This window comes from Sebastes fasciatus, chromosome 20 (assembly GCF_043250625.1).
Source record: "Sebastes fasciatus isolate fSebFas1 chromosome 20, fSebFas1.pri, whole genome shotgun sequence".
In the NCBI taxonomy this organism is placed as follows: Eukaryota; Metazoa; Chordata; class Actinopteri; order Perciformes; family Sebastidae; genus Sebastes; species Sebastes fasciatus.
The window spans coordinates 18,522,530-18,539,481 of record NC_133814.1 but is presented as its reverse complement, the minus strand read 5'-3'; the positions used below and the strand labels follow the sequence as shown (position 1 = coordinate 18,539,481).

Here is a 16,952-nt window from a genome sequence, read left to right as displayed (position 1 = left end):
ACTGTTCCCAAGAATTTAATGCTAATCTATTGGATTCCCCAGTCTTTCCTGAGAAACACCCTGCTCAGCCCAGGTGGCTGAGGAGCAGTAGTGTTTGAGGAAGTACATGATTATGCCTGACATTTAATACCTGCTAATGAGAAGAGCTTGTTTCGTGTGCTGCAAGGACACTAAAGAGTTGGTCGCATAACAAAAGCACACCTGAGTCAGCTTCTGACTAGTAGGGGTGTAAGAAAATATTGATACTACATACACATGAGTAAAATGATATTATGTTGTATGTTTAATTAATCTCTTAAAAATCATATTCGATCTTTCTGAGATTGTAGCGGGCTCAGTTTTAAAGCTGGAGCTACTGGCATCATATGAAACTAGAAAACCTAAGGAATTCATTGGTTCCAAGCACGCTCCAAAGTTAGGCATGGCCATTTTCAAAGGGGTCCCTTGACCTCTGACCTCAAGATATGTGAATGAAAATGGGTTCTATGGGTACCCACGAGTCTCCCCTTTTACAGACATGCCCACTTTATGATAATCACATGCAGTTTTTTTGCATGCAGCATAAATGTGTTATTTTTGCTTATTCTAAAATGGTGTATTTCTGGTGTGTTCTTCATACTATGACAGTTTTCCTTAAATTAAATTTTAAAAAATCTAAATATATCACCTTGCTTACAGTATCGCAATATAATGAATCGTTACCCCTGTATCATGATACGAATCATATAGCCAATTTCTTGCCAATACCTAACCCTGCTGACTAGTGGAGTCTTTTTTTTATTTTTATTTTTAAAAATTTAACTTTTCAATTTACACTTACTTTCAGCTTATTTTTTAACACAGGCTTAAAAAATAAATTATACAAACAAAAATCCAAAGAATTGAACTGTGATGTAATGCCTTGTTGTAATGCAACAAGACCTAGAGTCTACAGCCATGCTTATGGCTCTGTGAGGCTGTACTTAGGCACAGCGGTGAGTTAAATGCTAATGTCAACATCCAAACATACTAAGCAGCTATAGTGTTTGCTATATTTAGTTTAGCCTGTTAGCGTGCTAACATTTGCTAATTAGCAGTAACACAAAGTGTTGCTTGTCATTCGTATAGCAGGTATTTGGTCATAAATTTAAGTATTGGACAAATTTAACACTTTGATCTTATGCTAGTTGACGGGTCAAAAATAATTCAATTCATCCCACATAGCAATGCTTCCAATAGTTCTTGAAACATGTCACTCAAACCCACAAATGTCAACCTTATGGTGGTGCTAGAGGAAAGGTCAGGAGATCACCAAAGTCAGTATGATTCATCCTCTGGGGATTATGAATGTCTGTACTAAATTTCATGGCAATCCACCTAGTAATTGTTCAAATATTTCCGTCTGGACCAAAGTGGTGGACTGACCGACTTGACATTAGAATCCATAGAGCTTACCGCTAAGAAAAAATTGCGTTATTACTGAAAGAAGAGTTACTTTATAGTTTCACTGTTACTTTGATTGACTTTATACATTGAGGATTTTTTTTTTTTTTGCCCGATTTTTGTTAAATCCAAAAATCCAAAAAGATCACACTTCATACTGTGCAATCCCTTTTTGTAATCCCCTAATTTATGCACTGATCACTTTAGGTGATGCCTTCATTACACAATATATCATGGCTGCTACATGCTGATAACACTGCAATTAAAAGGTTAGATAAGTGTGAAATAAACATGTTATTTTTCTAATTTAAGGAGTCAACAAGACTATCTTTGGATGTCTTTCAACCTACGTGAGTGTTGCTCATTAGGGCCCACTCCTCCTACGCTAAGACGGGCTGCCTGTGACGGAGAGAGGATTTCACCTGCTGACGACTGCCTGGCGAGAACAGTCAGTTGCGTCTGAAGTTAGTGTGACAGAGGCTTATTTCTGGAGTGCATGCATTCAGCAGCTCAGAGATCAGAGTGCTGTAGACTTCTCTGTGACCTTGCTGACACTGTAACACTTGTTATAAAAGCTGTATAACTTCTTATGTCATTCAACCGCATACGTTCATTAGATTGATCTTAATTTAACCCTTCCAGGTTTGATAGCTGGTTCCTTCAGCAAACAATGTGTTTATGTACATTACCATCTCTATTCATGTGTAAAGTGTGCAATTTGTCTCACTAGAAAGAGCTGTGATCTGTTTTTTAACAACTCAGCACAATTTAAAAAAAGTGTAAAAACTGCTAAATACGTTCAATTAGGGGAATCTGAACTAGAACACACCATAACATTTTAATATGAGTAGCTCCAAGGTAAGAAAATGAGATCTACCACACTATCTACCTCTTTATGTATCAGTTTATGCATTTAAGGAACCAGCTACTTCGAAATGAGCTTAAACTCACTTTGCCTCAGGTGTTGCCTATAGTATAATTGCATAATGCAGTCTTAACACAGTGACTGCTTTTCTTACCATATATACAAGTTATGTCACCTCAAACTGTCCTAACCAAAACTCAATCGATTAACTTGCTTAGTAAATGACAACCGTGTCATGAGAGAGCATCTCGGTATGCTGGTCGATTGTAGAAATTTACATACTTGCAGCTGCTCAATTATTCAGGTAAAAAACACACTTTAAAGTAGAAGAGCAGCAACACAATGTGTTTATTGTAAGTGGTCTAAGACGGGCGGAGGAACAGTGCAGGTTAATGGAAAATTGCTGTAGAAAGAATGCAGTAATTTGAAAGTGGATACATAACATGCAACACATTTTGTAGATTTACACAAATCCAGCAGGAGGCACCAAATGTAGAGATCGCCCAGAGCTTCAGCTACTGTCCACATGTGAAAAACTGTACAGACGTCTAAATGGCGTATTGATGTTTACAACAGGAACCTATCTTAAGAGCAAATGATGGTTTGGGATTTTTTTGCCAGAACGTATTGAGCTTCCTTTTAATATGCCTTCTTGATAACCGGATCAACGATCTTCTGCCCGGTGAGGAAATTCCAAACGCCGCCTCGGTAGAACTCATTTCCAAACGAGTAGAGGAGCGCGTTGAAGATGGGATTTGTCTTTGCAATAACTGGAAGCACCTGCGGGCACAAACGAGGATTTTCATCTCGTAATTACTTGATTTAAAGGACAGTTTATTACAACTTGGGTCTCATTTTTGCAGTCGCGGTCATCAGGAAAACAAAGTAATTGCTGATGAGATCGGACAACAGCAAGAAACACGAGCGGTCAAATGATCAGACAGGTTGTAAACAAGCCGACAGTTTAGCCAGATTAAATAAACCGGAATTCTCCTTTAAACTAAGTCAGCAATATGATGACTTCCTTCCTTCCTTTTTTCATCATTTTGACTTTATTTTCCCACAATCTGTTAGATTGAAAGTGCTCACCATTCGTAGCTTGGGAGATACGAGCTTCACGTTCTCAAAGCAGGCGTAGATGCACATGAGGACGTAGGGGCCCCAGCACATCAGCATAACCCTCAGAGGCACATTGGTGTTAAACTGGAAAACAAAGTTTGTTGTGTTACTGTAGATATTACAACATGCAATGTAGTGGATTTAAAACGGTGATGGTTTAGTTTTAACAATATTCAGCTGGAAATAAGAAGAAAACATTTCAGTTTTGTCGGTTACAGCTTGACAAGCTACACCGACAGCTGGACTCCACTGTACGTAACTCTCCGTAATACCATGACTTGTTTACTGTTTGTGCACAGATTAACCAAATTAGATATAATGTGTTAATTAGTGAGATTTAGAGATGCTGGTAGATGTATTTTTCTACCTGTGGACAGAGCCAGGCTAGGTTTTCCCCCTGTTTCCAGTCTTTATGCTAAGCTGAGCTTATTGTGTACTACTAACATGCGCTTTTTGTTATAGTTTACTAGTAGATGTCAGTGAGCACATTTAATTCCAGTAGCTGGTGACATGTAGGAGGCATCATTGTGTGTATATGTGTCCAAATATAACAAATACAATGTACACTGTGTACTACAGGAACAGCTAAAAAAGTTCAGGTCAAGTAGGAAAGTGCATTTTCTCTACCAAATCTGATCTAACATCAAAACAAAACAAAGAGAAGTGGAGTGTTCTTTTAAAATGGGTTTTGCACAATTACCCTATGGTGATGGATCTTCTTAAACTGCTTGTGGATAGCACCGTAACATGACCACATGGTTAAAGCAGGGAACGTCAGATAGAGCAGCACCAGAGTCAGCATGAAGGTCACGTAGTCCCTGTTGAAAAGAGATGCATCGAAAAATAATAATAAGTAATATGGTAAATATTTGTCAGAATGTTATGGATAGTATTTGGTATCATTCCTATATTTCTACAACTCTACCTGTCCCCTCTGGTGTAGTCCAGCGTGCAGCAAGTCCTCATAGGCTCAAAGTCATAGACGCCCCATCCCATGAGAGGAACAGCAGCCCAGAAGATGGAAAGAATCCAGATGATGCCGCACATCGTCATCGTAGTGCTCCAGAAGAGCTTCTGTCCTGCAGAATGAAGACATGCATACGGTCATTTGGATGTGAGTAGACATTTGACATATTATTTGTTTGTTTAGATATAGCTAATGATGTGTGTGTTAACATTTTTCTGCTATTTGTGCTGCAAAAACAAAAGTAGGTGCGACCCAATCTAAGTGGGAAGAATCCTCAGTTTGTCTCTGATGCACTATTTATAGAAATGCAATGAAGTGTGTTTGTGTGTCAAAGTCTCAAATAGAGTCATGGTATCAAGACATCTGATTTTGTTTTCTCAAATTAGTCTCCAAATACCTTCCATAGGCTTCCTATCATTTAGTTTGTGTAATTTTGTAAATGAGATGGGTTTACTTTGGTTAAGTTCTATATTACAGTGTTGCAGTACAGGTGATATGTTGTACTCACTAGTGCAGTACTGGTGATATCTGTCCCAAGAGATGGCAGCCATGAAACTGATGGACGCCAGGACCGCTATCATGCCCTGGAAACCGTGAAAGGCACATCCATCTTGACCAAACGGCCAATATCTAGAAAAGACAACAAAACTTGAATCATACTCCAGCATGCAGAGGAATGTTGCCTATACCAAACAATGTTATAAACAGTGTTATTATATACGACTACATCAGGCTGTAAAAACATGTTGGTTACAGTTTTGAAAAAACGGTGGTCACAAAATAACAGTTTGATTTTACGCGGCTGAGTCAGATTAACTCACTGGTTCCCAACCTTTGTTGCCAAGCAATGCCTACTGACAGCCCCTCATCATAGATTGAATGTGAGCTGTGAGTGGTTAAACCAATGAGTGATGTGCCCTTCTCGGATTGTTTCAGTCAACTTCAGTGTGCCACCAAAAAAAGTCAGAAAAATGTACTTGTTAACCATCTTGCATACCACTCGCATTTATTACTAAAGCGAGCTAAAATGAGCAGGGCCCAAATGCAATTTTTTTTATTGATAGTGTTTGCACCAGTATGCAGTTAAAATCTAGTTTTAAGGCCTTAATTATTTCAGTTTATTGTGCTTACATGCTTCATTTTACTAAATAAATGTGTGCTTAATACATCCACCATGCACAGACCACGGGAGAAATGAGGGGTTCAAAAATAATAAGCTGCCAACGCCCAGGTTGGGAACTGCTAATTTTTTTAATTTAAAATTTTAGCGGTTCCCAACCTGGGTGTCAGCTGCTAAATAAAATATATAAGAGGTTTAAATAGGACATTGAAAAAATATTTAACCTCTTCCACTCCTTGAGGGCGCCGGTGCCCTCGGCGGACTTTACTTTTTCATAAGCTGTAGCAGACTCAGTTTTAGAGTCAAGAGTGAAGCTACTGGTATCATATGAAACTAGAAAACCAAAGGAATCCATTGGTACCAACCAATGTCCCGCTAGCATGAAGAACGCTTAACAACGCTAGGAAGTTACGCTACATTTTGGAGAGGAAAAACTGGCATGGTGATTTGAGACGCTTGTGGATCCAATGAGCCCAATTGTATTCATGTGAGATGATGTTAGTCCCCGTAGTAGCCAATTCAGATAGTGAGACCATTTTTTAAAATTTGACCTCACTGTATGAAATTTTCTGTGGTGAGGGCATTCAGAGGATTGATGGCTTCCCTAGGTAGATTGACAATAAAGGGCTTTCTGAGCAGTTTCCAGAACAAAAGTGCTCACCATCCAGTCGCCGAAAAATGCAATACTTGCAGAAATCTCCAAATGTCAAAAGTTTTTCATGCCAAATCACAGCATGCCTTTTTCTATGGTGTTTCTCAAGGTCTTAGTGTCTTAATGTGGTATTTTGGAGAGATTATTGATTTTTATCAATTTTTCAATTAGTAAATATGTGAATTAATTAATTAATTATTTTTTTTATTTCTGATTTCTGATTTGAACAACCTGACACACAGTGTCTGAGCGGCATCTCAAATTAATCTTCAGATGATGTACACCACTTCTATGTGACATCTACTGTTGACTATTTATCTACCCCTGAAAATCTCCTGTGCCCCCCTAAAAAAAGACAAAAACGGGTCTATGAAGAAGAGGGGTGGAGTGGAAAAGGTTAAATGTTACTGCATTTCAGTTAAAATCCTGTTAGGTAACCTCCCAACAGATCTGCTTGAAAAAAATTTGAACTTTACACACCGAATAAAGTGGATTGTGGATTATGAAACCCAAAGGCTTATTTAGTTTGTGCTACCCCTTGGCTAATATCAAATACTAAGCCTTTTATTTATTGCCAAAAGGAATGTAGTACCTTCAACTCGATACAAAAGGGCCTGTGGAGGGAAAATAATCTTTTAAAGCCTCAGTGTGTGCCTTGTTTTGATACCTGAGGTAGCTCGAGTATGCAGCTGTGAGTCCATTAATATTCAAACAGATGTCGGCCACAGCGAGGTTGAACACAAAGAAGTTGCTGGGAGTCCGCATCTCCTTCACTGTGAGGAAAGACACGATGCTGATGGCATTGAGGAAGAATCCAAGCATGCCTGGAAGTAAAAAAAAAAAAAAAATTCTGTTATCAGCACAGTTGTGTTTAAGCTTGTAACTCAAAAACTGTTAAATGTCAACCATCACAATGAGAAGAAAAATAATGCATGGTTGGGATGTCCAGAAGATGCTTTTATCATGAAAGCCAGGGCTGCCCAAAGTGGGGCTCGCATGCCAAAGTTGGCCCGCCATTAGGTTTGATTTGGCCCGCCAGATGTCAGCAAATTATTATTATTATTTTTTTTTATTAAAAGACCCAACCGACTTTACTGTCTTTTGGAGGCCGTACCAGGCTTGGGTTTATGGTTAGAAGATAGTGGCATCATATGAAACCAGAAAACCTAAGGACTCCATTATACCAATCATGTCATGTTAGCTTGTCAGGAAGGAGGCTAACACTCTAACGTTGGGCTAAATTTTGGTGGGGAAAAACTGGCATGGCCATTTGTCAAGGGGTCCCTTGACCTCTGACCTCAAGATATGTGACTGAAAATGGGTTCTATGGGTACCCACGAGTCTCCCCTTTACAGACATGCCCACTTTATAATAATCCTATGCAGTTTTGGGGAAAACATGCAGTTTTTTGAATGCAGTATACAACTTGGGAACTTGGGATCTAAGTACCATTTTGCATCTTAACAATACAATACAATGGGTGTTTAATTTTGGCCCGTGGCCCTCCATTGAGTTCCAGTTTTGGCCCTCCAAGGGAAAAGTTTGGGCACCCTTGATGCCAAGCATGCCTGGAAGTGAAAAAAAAATATTATATTATATATTATATATTATATTATAATATATATTTAGAAAAAAAAAGAAAAAAAAGAAGAGAAATTTCCCTTTAATTTCTGTTATCAGCACAGTTGTATGTAAGCTTGTAACTCAAAAACTGCAAAATGTCAAACATCTCAATGAGAAGAAAAATAATGCATGGTTGTGATTTCCAGAGGATGCTTTTTATCATGTAAGCAAATGGTTTCAGAGTGAACTGCCCCTTTAATCCTTGCAGAAACATGTCTTCCGGTGTGCTCGGTCCACTTACCCCCAACAAGAAGCGCTGTGCCGAATGTAAACATATCAAACTCTGCGAACCCCTCCGGTAACGTATACGCTGCCATGGTGAAAACGCGTAAAGTAAATCAAACTTTGGCACAAAAAGACGCGTCCTTTTCCTCGTTGTGTTGTGCACCACCGTCTCTAAACACAAATGACGCCTTATAAAGGCTCTTTCACGTGAAAAAGCACAAAGAGGCTAATCTAAGTAAACCCCCTTTTGCAATCCCCTGAAGAATGTCCTAACGAGCAGACTGCATTCAAACTTTCCTGCAACTTTACGATCTCCAAAAGTGTGAGCGTTTGCTGAGCAACTCTTTGATGGTAAAGTTTGTTGATTCAGAGCTGCTCTGTGGGTTTTCTGTCAGTGTGAGAAAGTTTATGGCAACCTGAGACGAACTTTTCCCTCAACTCACTGTTGTTCTGGGTGATAAGGACAAAAAAAGGAAACATGGGAAATGATGTTCTTAACATTATTTGGCTGAACTACAGGAGCCCCCACTAAGCAAATCACAATCTTAAATATACAACACATATGGTTAAAATTACACATCTTTTTCTAATAAATAAAGGCCAGTGATTAGAATAATAACACCACTGCTATTATTTAAATGAAAATAAAAGTTATAACAAACTGTAAACAATAAGTCAGCACACAAGAGAAGGGGCTAAGTGGGAAAAACTTCTTCCTCTCATAAATTCCCATTCAAACAACAGTTTTACACTGTTGATTAAACAGATATAAACATGGTTTCTTACTAAGCAAGACTTTAACAGTAGAAACTGTGAAACGGATGTAATGGAGAATATGGTTACAGTGCTTACAGTCCCTCATGGATAACAAATCATATTTACATTTTCGCACAACTATCATGTATCGATACAGTATTGCATGTCTCTCCCTCCTGGAGGAAGCAGCATCCCTCCTCTGTTGCTCTTCCTGATGTTTCCTCCAGTTTATTCTTATTCAAATCAGAGGATAAAGGCCATTGTATGCTGTACAGATTGTAAAATTTAAAAAAAAATTGTGATTTAGGGCTATATAAATTGTTATTTATTATATAACATTTATTTATCGACTCAAGCGATCTTTCCACCCATTCATATTTTATTTTTTTTATTGGACTGTCTTTTCTTGACTTTATCCATGACATATCGTCTGCAATTTTGACTTTGAATAATGTTTTTTTTTCTGAATACAGTAAAATTGAAAAATTGTGAAGACATCACTTTTATTCAAATTGCCTAAATGTATCTGTATATATACTAATATAAAAACTCAGTGATATGTTGTATGGTGTGTCATAAAAAAGCATAGTGGCTGGACATAGCAGCGCTGGATTTTGCTCAAGAAAATCAAGGGGTTTTATGTCAGAGAAGGCAGTTTACAACTATCTTCAGGTACTGTACTTTCAGAATTACATTCCACAGATTTCTCCCTGTTAAAAATAAACTAAAAACTTCATTGGATCATCAATCATGCATGTAAAGTATACGGCACCACTCAGTCCCAACTACCATATCTCTACACCTGAATCTCTTTTTTTATTTGGAGTCAAACTCAAGAACAGGTGGTTCTCTCTTAACCACATTAGGTGTGAACGGTCAATAAAAAGTATATGAAAGCATCAAGACCTTATTCATTTACTCATTTATCTGTCGACCAATATAACCGTAAAAAAACGAGGGCAGCAGGCTGAACATTTAAAAATGTAACATTTGGGCTGAGTCTGATTGCACCACTAATCTGCCCACAGATTACCACAAACTCATTAACTATGAAGTAATGATGTGTCCCAATAGACTTATAATACCCTTTTCCCAAACTGCCCATATTGTCCTGAGTGAAAGCTCAGCGCCCCGTCCAGTTACAGACTTCCTCACATTCAGCAAAAAGCTGCAGTATTGATGCTCATCACTGCGTCTGCTGACAAATGTGACTCAGTTTAGTGACTCAAATGTGTTTATACAGATAAAATTGACAATTTGGAGCATCTGGTTTGTATATCAGAATGTTTTCTCTGCTGCCCCAAATCCCAACAGGAGGCCTATAAAATGCCAGTGTGAGGCCAGGCAGAAACATAAAGCAGCAGAGTGGCTACTTCACAATGCAAAGGTTTCAATAAAACAGTTTTTTTAATATACTGGAGCTGAGTATGAGGAAATAAGAGTCTGAACCATCAACTCGTATATATTGTAATCTTTGTTATGAACTCTATATCTGATTTATCCATATGCCAATGTCAGTTCTTTATCAAAAGGTATACTATGCAATGAGATAATAACTACAACTTGCAACAGGTTTCTACTCTCTTTCTGTATTGTATATTGGCGGACAGTGGACCAAAAAGCTATATCCTTTAAAAATAAAAGTCAGCACCTTAAAGCCTTAACTTGGAAGAAATCAGGATCTCATTTAACTTCTTAATTAATATCATTAGAGGGAGGCCAACCACAAATAAAGAACTGTAACTGACCCCGTCTGCAATATTCTTTTCCCAAAGTGCTTGCCCCCCCTGCAGTGGTTACACATTAATGCATTGGCTAACAGTTAATTACACCGTCATAATCTGCTGGTTTTGCAATGAAACAAAGGTTTCACTGTTGAAATTGGTTCTGACATACTCTGAAGATCAGGAGTAAGATGAAAAGCTGAAATAACAGTTTTCTATTCCTGTAAAAGTGTGTTAGGTTAAAGCTAAATGCAGAGGCGGAAAGTAATTATAGCACATTTACTAAAGTACTGTACAATTTTGAGATACTTTTACTTGAGTATTTTAATGTAATGCTACCTTACATTTCTACTTCTGTAAATTTCAGAGGGAAATTGTGCTTTTTATTACACATGATGAGACTATAAAAGGTAAAAGGTAAGTATATACGGTACATAAAAGTTGCTACACATTGACAAATTACTTTAAGTAATAATATCCAATACCACAATGTATTATTAATAATATAACACACTGAAAGAAGAGATTCGGCATAATGAGTACTTTACTATACTTTAAGTGCATTTTTCTGATAATACTTCTGTACTTCATATTTTGAATGTAGAACTTTTGAATATTTTTGAACTGTAGTATTTCTACTTTTACTTAAGGATCTGAACACTACGTATAGAACTGCAGGAATGAAAAACGGCCTTGTTTATCATTTTTGACATAATACAAAGTGTTCTACAAATGAAAATTTCTTAGATTAGAGATACACATTTTGGGAGTTTTCATTTTGTGTCTCCATTTTTTTCAGATTTATTTTATTCAATATTTCACTTTCTCCAAATATGTAAAATACTTTTACACTGACAGGCGGTATTCTTTATTAGGATAACATTTATTCTTGCAAATACATTGTTTTTTGCCTGGGACAATAGAACAAAGATGTATTAATAAGAGACAGAGAGATGACTGGATTAAAGGATTTGAAATCCCGCCAGACAGCTGTGTCTTTAAACCTCTGCACCTGTGAAAAACCCTCAGCGATTGTGACAACATGTCTGTCATCCACACAGTGTGTCACACGCAAAATATGAACGTGTTCTGCAGAATACTACTGAAAATGATAACTACATAATACGATATAATAATAGTTTAATAGTCATCTTAGAATTGGAGATTATTCTTATATAATTCTTTGACGTTTTAAAAAGGATTCTTTTTTGATATTCAAACCCAATGATCAACTGCATGTGGTTACAGTGTTGTCATGTATCTGGTTTGAAGTTTGGATCTAATAACAATAGGGTGAGTAACACAATACCCTAAATACCTTTATTAACTCTCCAGTGCCATCTAGTGGTCATGTGTTGCCAAGTTTCTAGCCAACATGCAAACTTCAGTCTGCCAATATATTAAACATTTTTGATAGACTACATAAAAAAACAATATAATTTAAGAATAGGCTTATAACATAACAATAATGTATGTTTATGAATATGTTCTTAAACTGTAGCACATCCCTGTGCTTTCACATCAAGAGTTATAATTTATTTCTTGGTGACAAATTGTCTCTGAAATGTGAGGTAGGAGGCCCGTCACTCTTACAGTGTTTACTCTGATATTTGGCAGTATATCATATAACTTGACAAGTAAATATTGAGACAAATTAAAAAATAAATAAAAAACATTTAAAAATAAATTAAAGAAATAAATAAAAGCATTAAAAACAAATATACAAATAGTGTATCATATCTGTCAATGAACAAATTCCTCATTTTAAAACTCTTTATGTGGGAAAAAAAGGTTTAATATTTCAAATTCATGATGGTTAACTACATGTTAGATGCTGTACAGTTTGTTGTGGCCATACATAATTAACCATCCAATCAACTATTGGACAATATTTCCCTGAGAGAGAAAGTAAAAACTATGCAGCCTATCAGCTTCCAGGAAGCAATAGCCTAATCGTGTGAATGAAAATAACCCAAGTCCTTCACTAATCCCTGCCTATCCTTTTTATCTCGGGATTCAGACCAGTCGGAGCAGTATGGAGCTGAGAGCCTGCAAACCACCACGATGCATCCGATCCCTCGTTAAAGAGCTGTAGTGTCTAATTTTTTTTTTTGTTGTAGTTTAGCTGCATAGCGTTTAGTAGCTCGCTGGAGAAAAAATGAGTCGTCATTTTACCGCTGCTTTTTGTTTGGCTTTAGTTTTTCTTCCTTTGCTTAGCAGTTCATGTCCTGCACAATGCAGCTGCTTCTTCCACAAATTAAGCGATGGATCAAAAGCAAGGTAAATAATGGCAGTTTATTAAATGAAACATTGTTGTTTGAATTTTATTCTCAGTACATGTGTTTTATTTTTTTCTTGCGTGCAAAGGTGATTTTCACTGCAGCTTTCTTCTGTTCAGTCACTCTGTGTAGTGGAGGATTAACTTGGAGTTGCCCTTTAATCTCCTTTGCTTGTTACCGAACAATAGATTACTATGTTTTCCTCAAATACATGCTCAACTATATTGTTTTTCTGTAAAATGGAGGCAGAAAGTACATTTCGTTTGATATTAAATCACTATCATTTTTTTAATATTGTCTGTCATATGATAAATGATCACATTTTTGTTATTATTTTTTTTTCTTGCAGGAGTGTACTTTGCAATGATCCAGAGATCACTGTGGTTCCTCCAAATTTCCCCATTGACACATCGAAGCTGCGCATTGAAAAGACAGCAATCACACGGATTTCAAGCGACAACTTCCACTACCTCAACAACCTGGAGTTTCTATGGATGTCTTTCAATTCATTGAATTCACTGAATGTTGACAGTTTCCGGGGTCTTTACAACCTGGATGAGCTCCGGCTGGATGGCAACTCCCTCACTTCCTTTCCCTGGGAGTCTCTTACCGACATGCCAAACCTGAGGCTCCTCGACTTACACAACAACAAGATCTCCGCCATCCCTGCCGATGCCAATGTGAACATAAAGAATCTCACCTATCTGGACTTATCCAGCAACACTCTGACAACCGTTCCTGCGGACGTTCTCACAATGTGGCTGAGTGTAAAGCCATCCCAGGACGCCGATTCCTCCAAACTAATTCTCGGTGAGGATCAAGCTGTGACATATTAGGATACCAGAACATATTCCTTTTTAAGCTGCCTTGCATGACGAGCACTTCTTTGACACCAGAAGCATTTAAAGCTGAGTTAGGGCTTAGTCTAATTATAGTTATTGTGTGTCAATTTGTCACACTAATTCTATTTATTTTAACTCGCAGCCACACGTACTTGGTCTTAAAGTGTCTCGTTCGTGATGTCTACAGGAAAATGTATTGGATGGTCATTACAGTAATTCATAAGAGGATGCTGAGTTTTTTCTTTTCGCTGAACACCCTTCCTCACGCTTCATTTCCTCTACAGGTCTCCATGACAACCCGTGGATGTGCGACTGCCGGCTTTACGATCTGGTCCAGTTTCAGAAATCCCCATCATCATCCGTGGCTCTCATCGACACCAGGCTGCGATGCGCTGATCCAGAGAGCTTGTCAGGGGTTCTTTTCACTGAAGCGGAGCTGCAGAGGTGCCAGGGCCCGCGGGTGCACACGGCTGTGGCTCGTGTACGAAGCTCACTGGGCAACAACGTCCTGCTGCGCTGTGGCACAATTGGAGTCCCCATCCCCGAGCTGTCCTGGAGTCGCGCTGATGGAAAGAAAATGAACGGCACTGGTGAGTTCCGCTGAACCGATTCCTGATTTGGTCAGAACAGTATCTATTTCTGTCCAAGTCAAAGTGACAATGAGAATAGTATGAGCGTTAATATTTCTGTCCCAATCTGTATAACTAGTCTGTGGGTGTCTGCTTTTTTATTTTGCAGTTCAGGAAGAGATTTCAAAGGAGGGCATCATTTGGTCGATCCTGAGCGTTCCTGCAGTTGCCTACCGAGATTCTGGGAAATATGTGTGCAAAGCAACCAACTTTGTGGGCACCGCAGACGCCGTCATCTCTTTGGTGATCACAGATTCCTTTCGGTCAGAGGAAGCAGGTGGTGGTGGTGGTGTCTCCAAGAAAACCAGAGGGAAGAAACCTGCTGGCATTGGAAGAGCGGCATACCAGGAGAAACTTATTGCCAGATATGTTCCTCCACCAACCACCCCGGCTGCCCAGCCCATCATCGAACCTTTCAATAGCAAAGGCGTGACTGGGAAGTATGAGATTGAGAGCTACAGCGTCTCTGACGGTGCTTCTGATGGACGAGTCAAGGCGTCAGAACCCCAGAAACCAGTGGAGATGGGTGCTCTGAGTAACCTGGCAGCCAATGCCTCATCCTTACAGCAAGCTCCGGAGAAAAGGGTGGTGCGTTCGGTGAAGGTGATCGGCGACACCGACCATACTGTCTCTCTGAACTGGCGTGCCCCTACAGCCACAAACATCACAGAATTCAGTGTCCTATATGCTGTATTTGGTGAGAGAGACATGCGTCGGGTCAACGTAGGTGCCGGAAAGAACCGGATCACCATCGATGGCCTTGTGCCAAAGACAAAGTACATTGCTTGTGTTTGCGTTAAAGGCCTGATCCCGAAAAAGGAGCAGTGTGTAATCTTCTCAACGGATGAGGCGGCCAGCGCTAGTGGCACTCAGAAGCTCATTAATGTGGTGGTGATAACAGTGGCTTGCGTGATTGCTGTCCCCCTGACACTGGTAGTGTGCTGCGGGGCGCTAAAGAAGCGCTGCCAAAAGCTGCTGGGGCGGAACTCCAAGGAAATGCAGGACTCGTATGTCACGTTTGAGACCCTGGGCCCCGGGGTCAAAACTAAAGGGATGGAAAGCGAATTTCTGACGAGGCTAAATCCTGACGAATCCAACAGGTTGCTCTCAGCGAGGTCCAGTGTCGACTCAGAGGCCACAGCCAGGACTGAGGTGCCACCTAACGAGTACTTCTGCTAAAACCAAACGAATTCCTCAACCTCCAGAGGACGCACTTTGTTTTTTTACCGGCCTGTGATGTGAATAGTTAAAACCACTGTGCTCAAAGACTCAAAAGACTGAGGACAGAGGACACTGATAGCTCAGTCAGCATTGGATGTATGTTGTTTTGCAGCCTTGTGGGAATAAAAAACACAATTAATTTGGTGGACGGCAAAAAAGGGAATATATACACAGTGACATGGTTTCAATATTTACATGTGTTGTACAGTAAATATGTAAAAATCATTTTTTTTTTAATTCATGCACTTTTAAAGGTGATGTTTTGCAGAAGAAAATGTTGCCCTAAAACCTCTAAAACCCAATCATTTTTAATTTTTTTTCCAAAATGTAACCTCCGCATTGTGTTAAAATCTTTATTGAAAACATAAAGTATGTAGAGAAATGATGAACCAGCATTTATTAATCTATTTTGTATGTCAGTATGATGTTAATGTGCCAGGTTTACTGTTTGGTCAAAAAACCTAAAATACAGTAAGCCTACATACATTTTATAATGTATTGATATATGTGACCTGAAATGTGTCTGTATGAATGTACTGTATAAAAATAAATATTTTTTATACTGATATATGCTCTCAAGCTTTTTTCTTACACCTCAGAATATTGGTTTTTGATTAGATCAATATTCACCTCGACTGAAGCAGAAATTAGCTTATGTGCATTACAAAGTATCATTTAATGAACGTAAACATAAGTATTATGCAGATCGTAAATTCACTGAAAAATTAATGCTGATGTAAACGTACAGATAATCTCACCCAGGTTACATTTAAAACTAATAATGTTCTGTAAAACCGGCTTGAAGTAGTAGATGTAGAAGTGTGAGCTGAAGATAAATTACATTTTTGTGTTCATGGCTAAGTAGCAAATGTTAGCGTGTTAATACGCTAAACTAAGATGGTAAACGTTATACCAGCTTAACATGCATTGATCATGAAGCGTCGATAACACCAGCGTTCTCTGATAAAGATTCAGGTTTTGATGAATTCAACTCGAGAGCCTAGAATAGGCCTACATACGGATGTGTGGATTAATTCATCCTTAGATATTTTGGTTAATTAAAATGCTGAATCAATTTAAGGGTAATTTGTTTTGCCCCTTCAGGAAAAATACGTGTGTAGTATCTAGGCGAAACTAATAATACAAAAGTATTTGCTCAAGAAATTTGGCAAATGTCTCTGGTTGAATTGCACTGCCATGCAATTAAAGTAACAATAAGAGAACATCAATATCTCTTTAAATTAAAACTTGTATGATAACTGGGAGACTGCCTACATTACCAAAATATCTGATTAATCTCTTTTCCTGTTAAACTAGCATGTACACCAATAAAGAGCTTGGGAATTAATAGAAAAATACCTGTTAAAGGTTGAAAATAAAGTGCTCTAGATGTTGTCTGTTTTCACACTTGCTTTATATGATGATTTAACAACCTGAGAGACAACCAGTGTTCAGATTATTGAGGTCAGATTACAGTCCTGTCCAGACATCTGTCTCTCTGCAGCCCT

General features: G+C 38.5%; 2 protein-coding genes across 3 annotated transcripts; one reads left to right on the top strand and one right to left on the bottom strand.

Annotated features, from left to right (window-relative positions):
- The first annotated feature begins 1,739 nt into the window (after positions 1-1,739).
- On the top strand, positions 1,740-16,010 carry lrit1b (leucine-rich repeat, immunoglobulin-like and transmembrane domains 1b). 2 transcript variants are annotated; one of them, XM_074620416.1, is made up of 5 exons: positions 1,740-1,886; positions 12,494-12,753; positions 13,102-13,562; positions 13,879-14,184; positions 14,333-16,010. In XM_074620416.1, the coding sequence occupies exons 2-5, from the start codon at positions 12,632-12,634 to the stop codon at positions 15,400-15,402; spliced, it is 1,959 nt and encodes a 652-aa protein (XP_074476517.1). In that variant the 5' UTR covers positions 1,740-1,886; positions 12,494-12,631; the 3' UTR covers positions 15,403-16,010. The 2 variants fall into 2 exon arrangements, with proteins under 2 accessions (XP_074476517.1, XP_074476516.1); XM_074620415.1 differs by lacking the exon at positions 1,740-1,886 and having other exon boundaries at positions 11,694-12,753.
- rgrb (retinal G protein coupled receptor b) lies at positions 2,612-8,372 on the bottom strand. The gene is made up of 7 exons (XM_074620188.1): positions 8,010-8,372; positions 6,813-6,969; positions 4,882-5,003; positions 4,332-4,485; positions 4,107-4,224; positions 3,377-3,490; positions 2,612-3,067 (listed from the first exon to the last, which is right to left on the bottom strand). The coding sequence occupies exons 1-7, from the start codon at positions 8,083-8,085 to the stop codon at positions 2,927-2,929; spliced, it is 882 nt and encodes a 293-aa protein (XP_074476289.1). The 5' UTR covers positions 8,086-8,372; the 3' UTR covers positions 2,612-2,926.
- Positions 16,011-16,952: the final 942 nt, after the last annotated feature.

Coding starts and splice junctions, on each gene's coding strand:
- rgrb (XM_074620188.1), bottom strand. CDS start 8,085: ATGGCAGCGTATACGTTACCGGAGGGGTTCGCAGAGTTTGATATGTTT. Junction 6,970..8,009: donor CACAGCGCTTCTTGTTGGGG/GTAAGTGGACCG, acceptor TTTTACTTCCAG/GCATGCTTGGATTCTTCCTC. Junction 5,004..6,812: donor GCATACTCGAGCTACCTCAG/GTATCAAAACAA, acceptor TGTCTTTTCTAG/ATATTGGCCGTTTGGTCAAG.
- lrit1b (XM_074620416.1), top strand. CDS start 12,632: ATGAGTCGTCATTTTACCGCTGCTTTTTGTTTGGCTTTAGTTTTTCTT. Junction 12,754..13,101: donor AGCGATGGATCAAAAGCAAG/GTAAATAATGGC, acceptor TTTTTCTTGCAG/GAGTGTACTTTGCAATGATC. Junction 13,563..13,878: donor TTCCTCCAAACTAATTCTCG/GTGAGGATCAAG, acceptor TTTCCTCTACAG/GTCTCCATGACAACCCGTGG.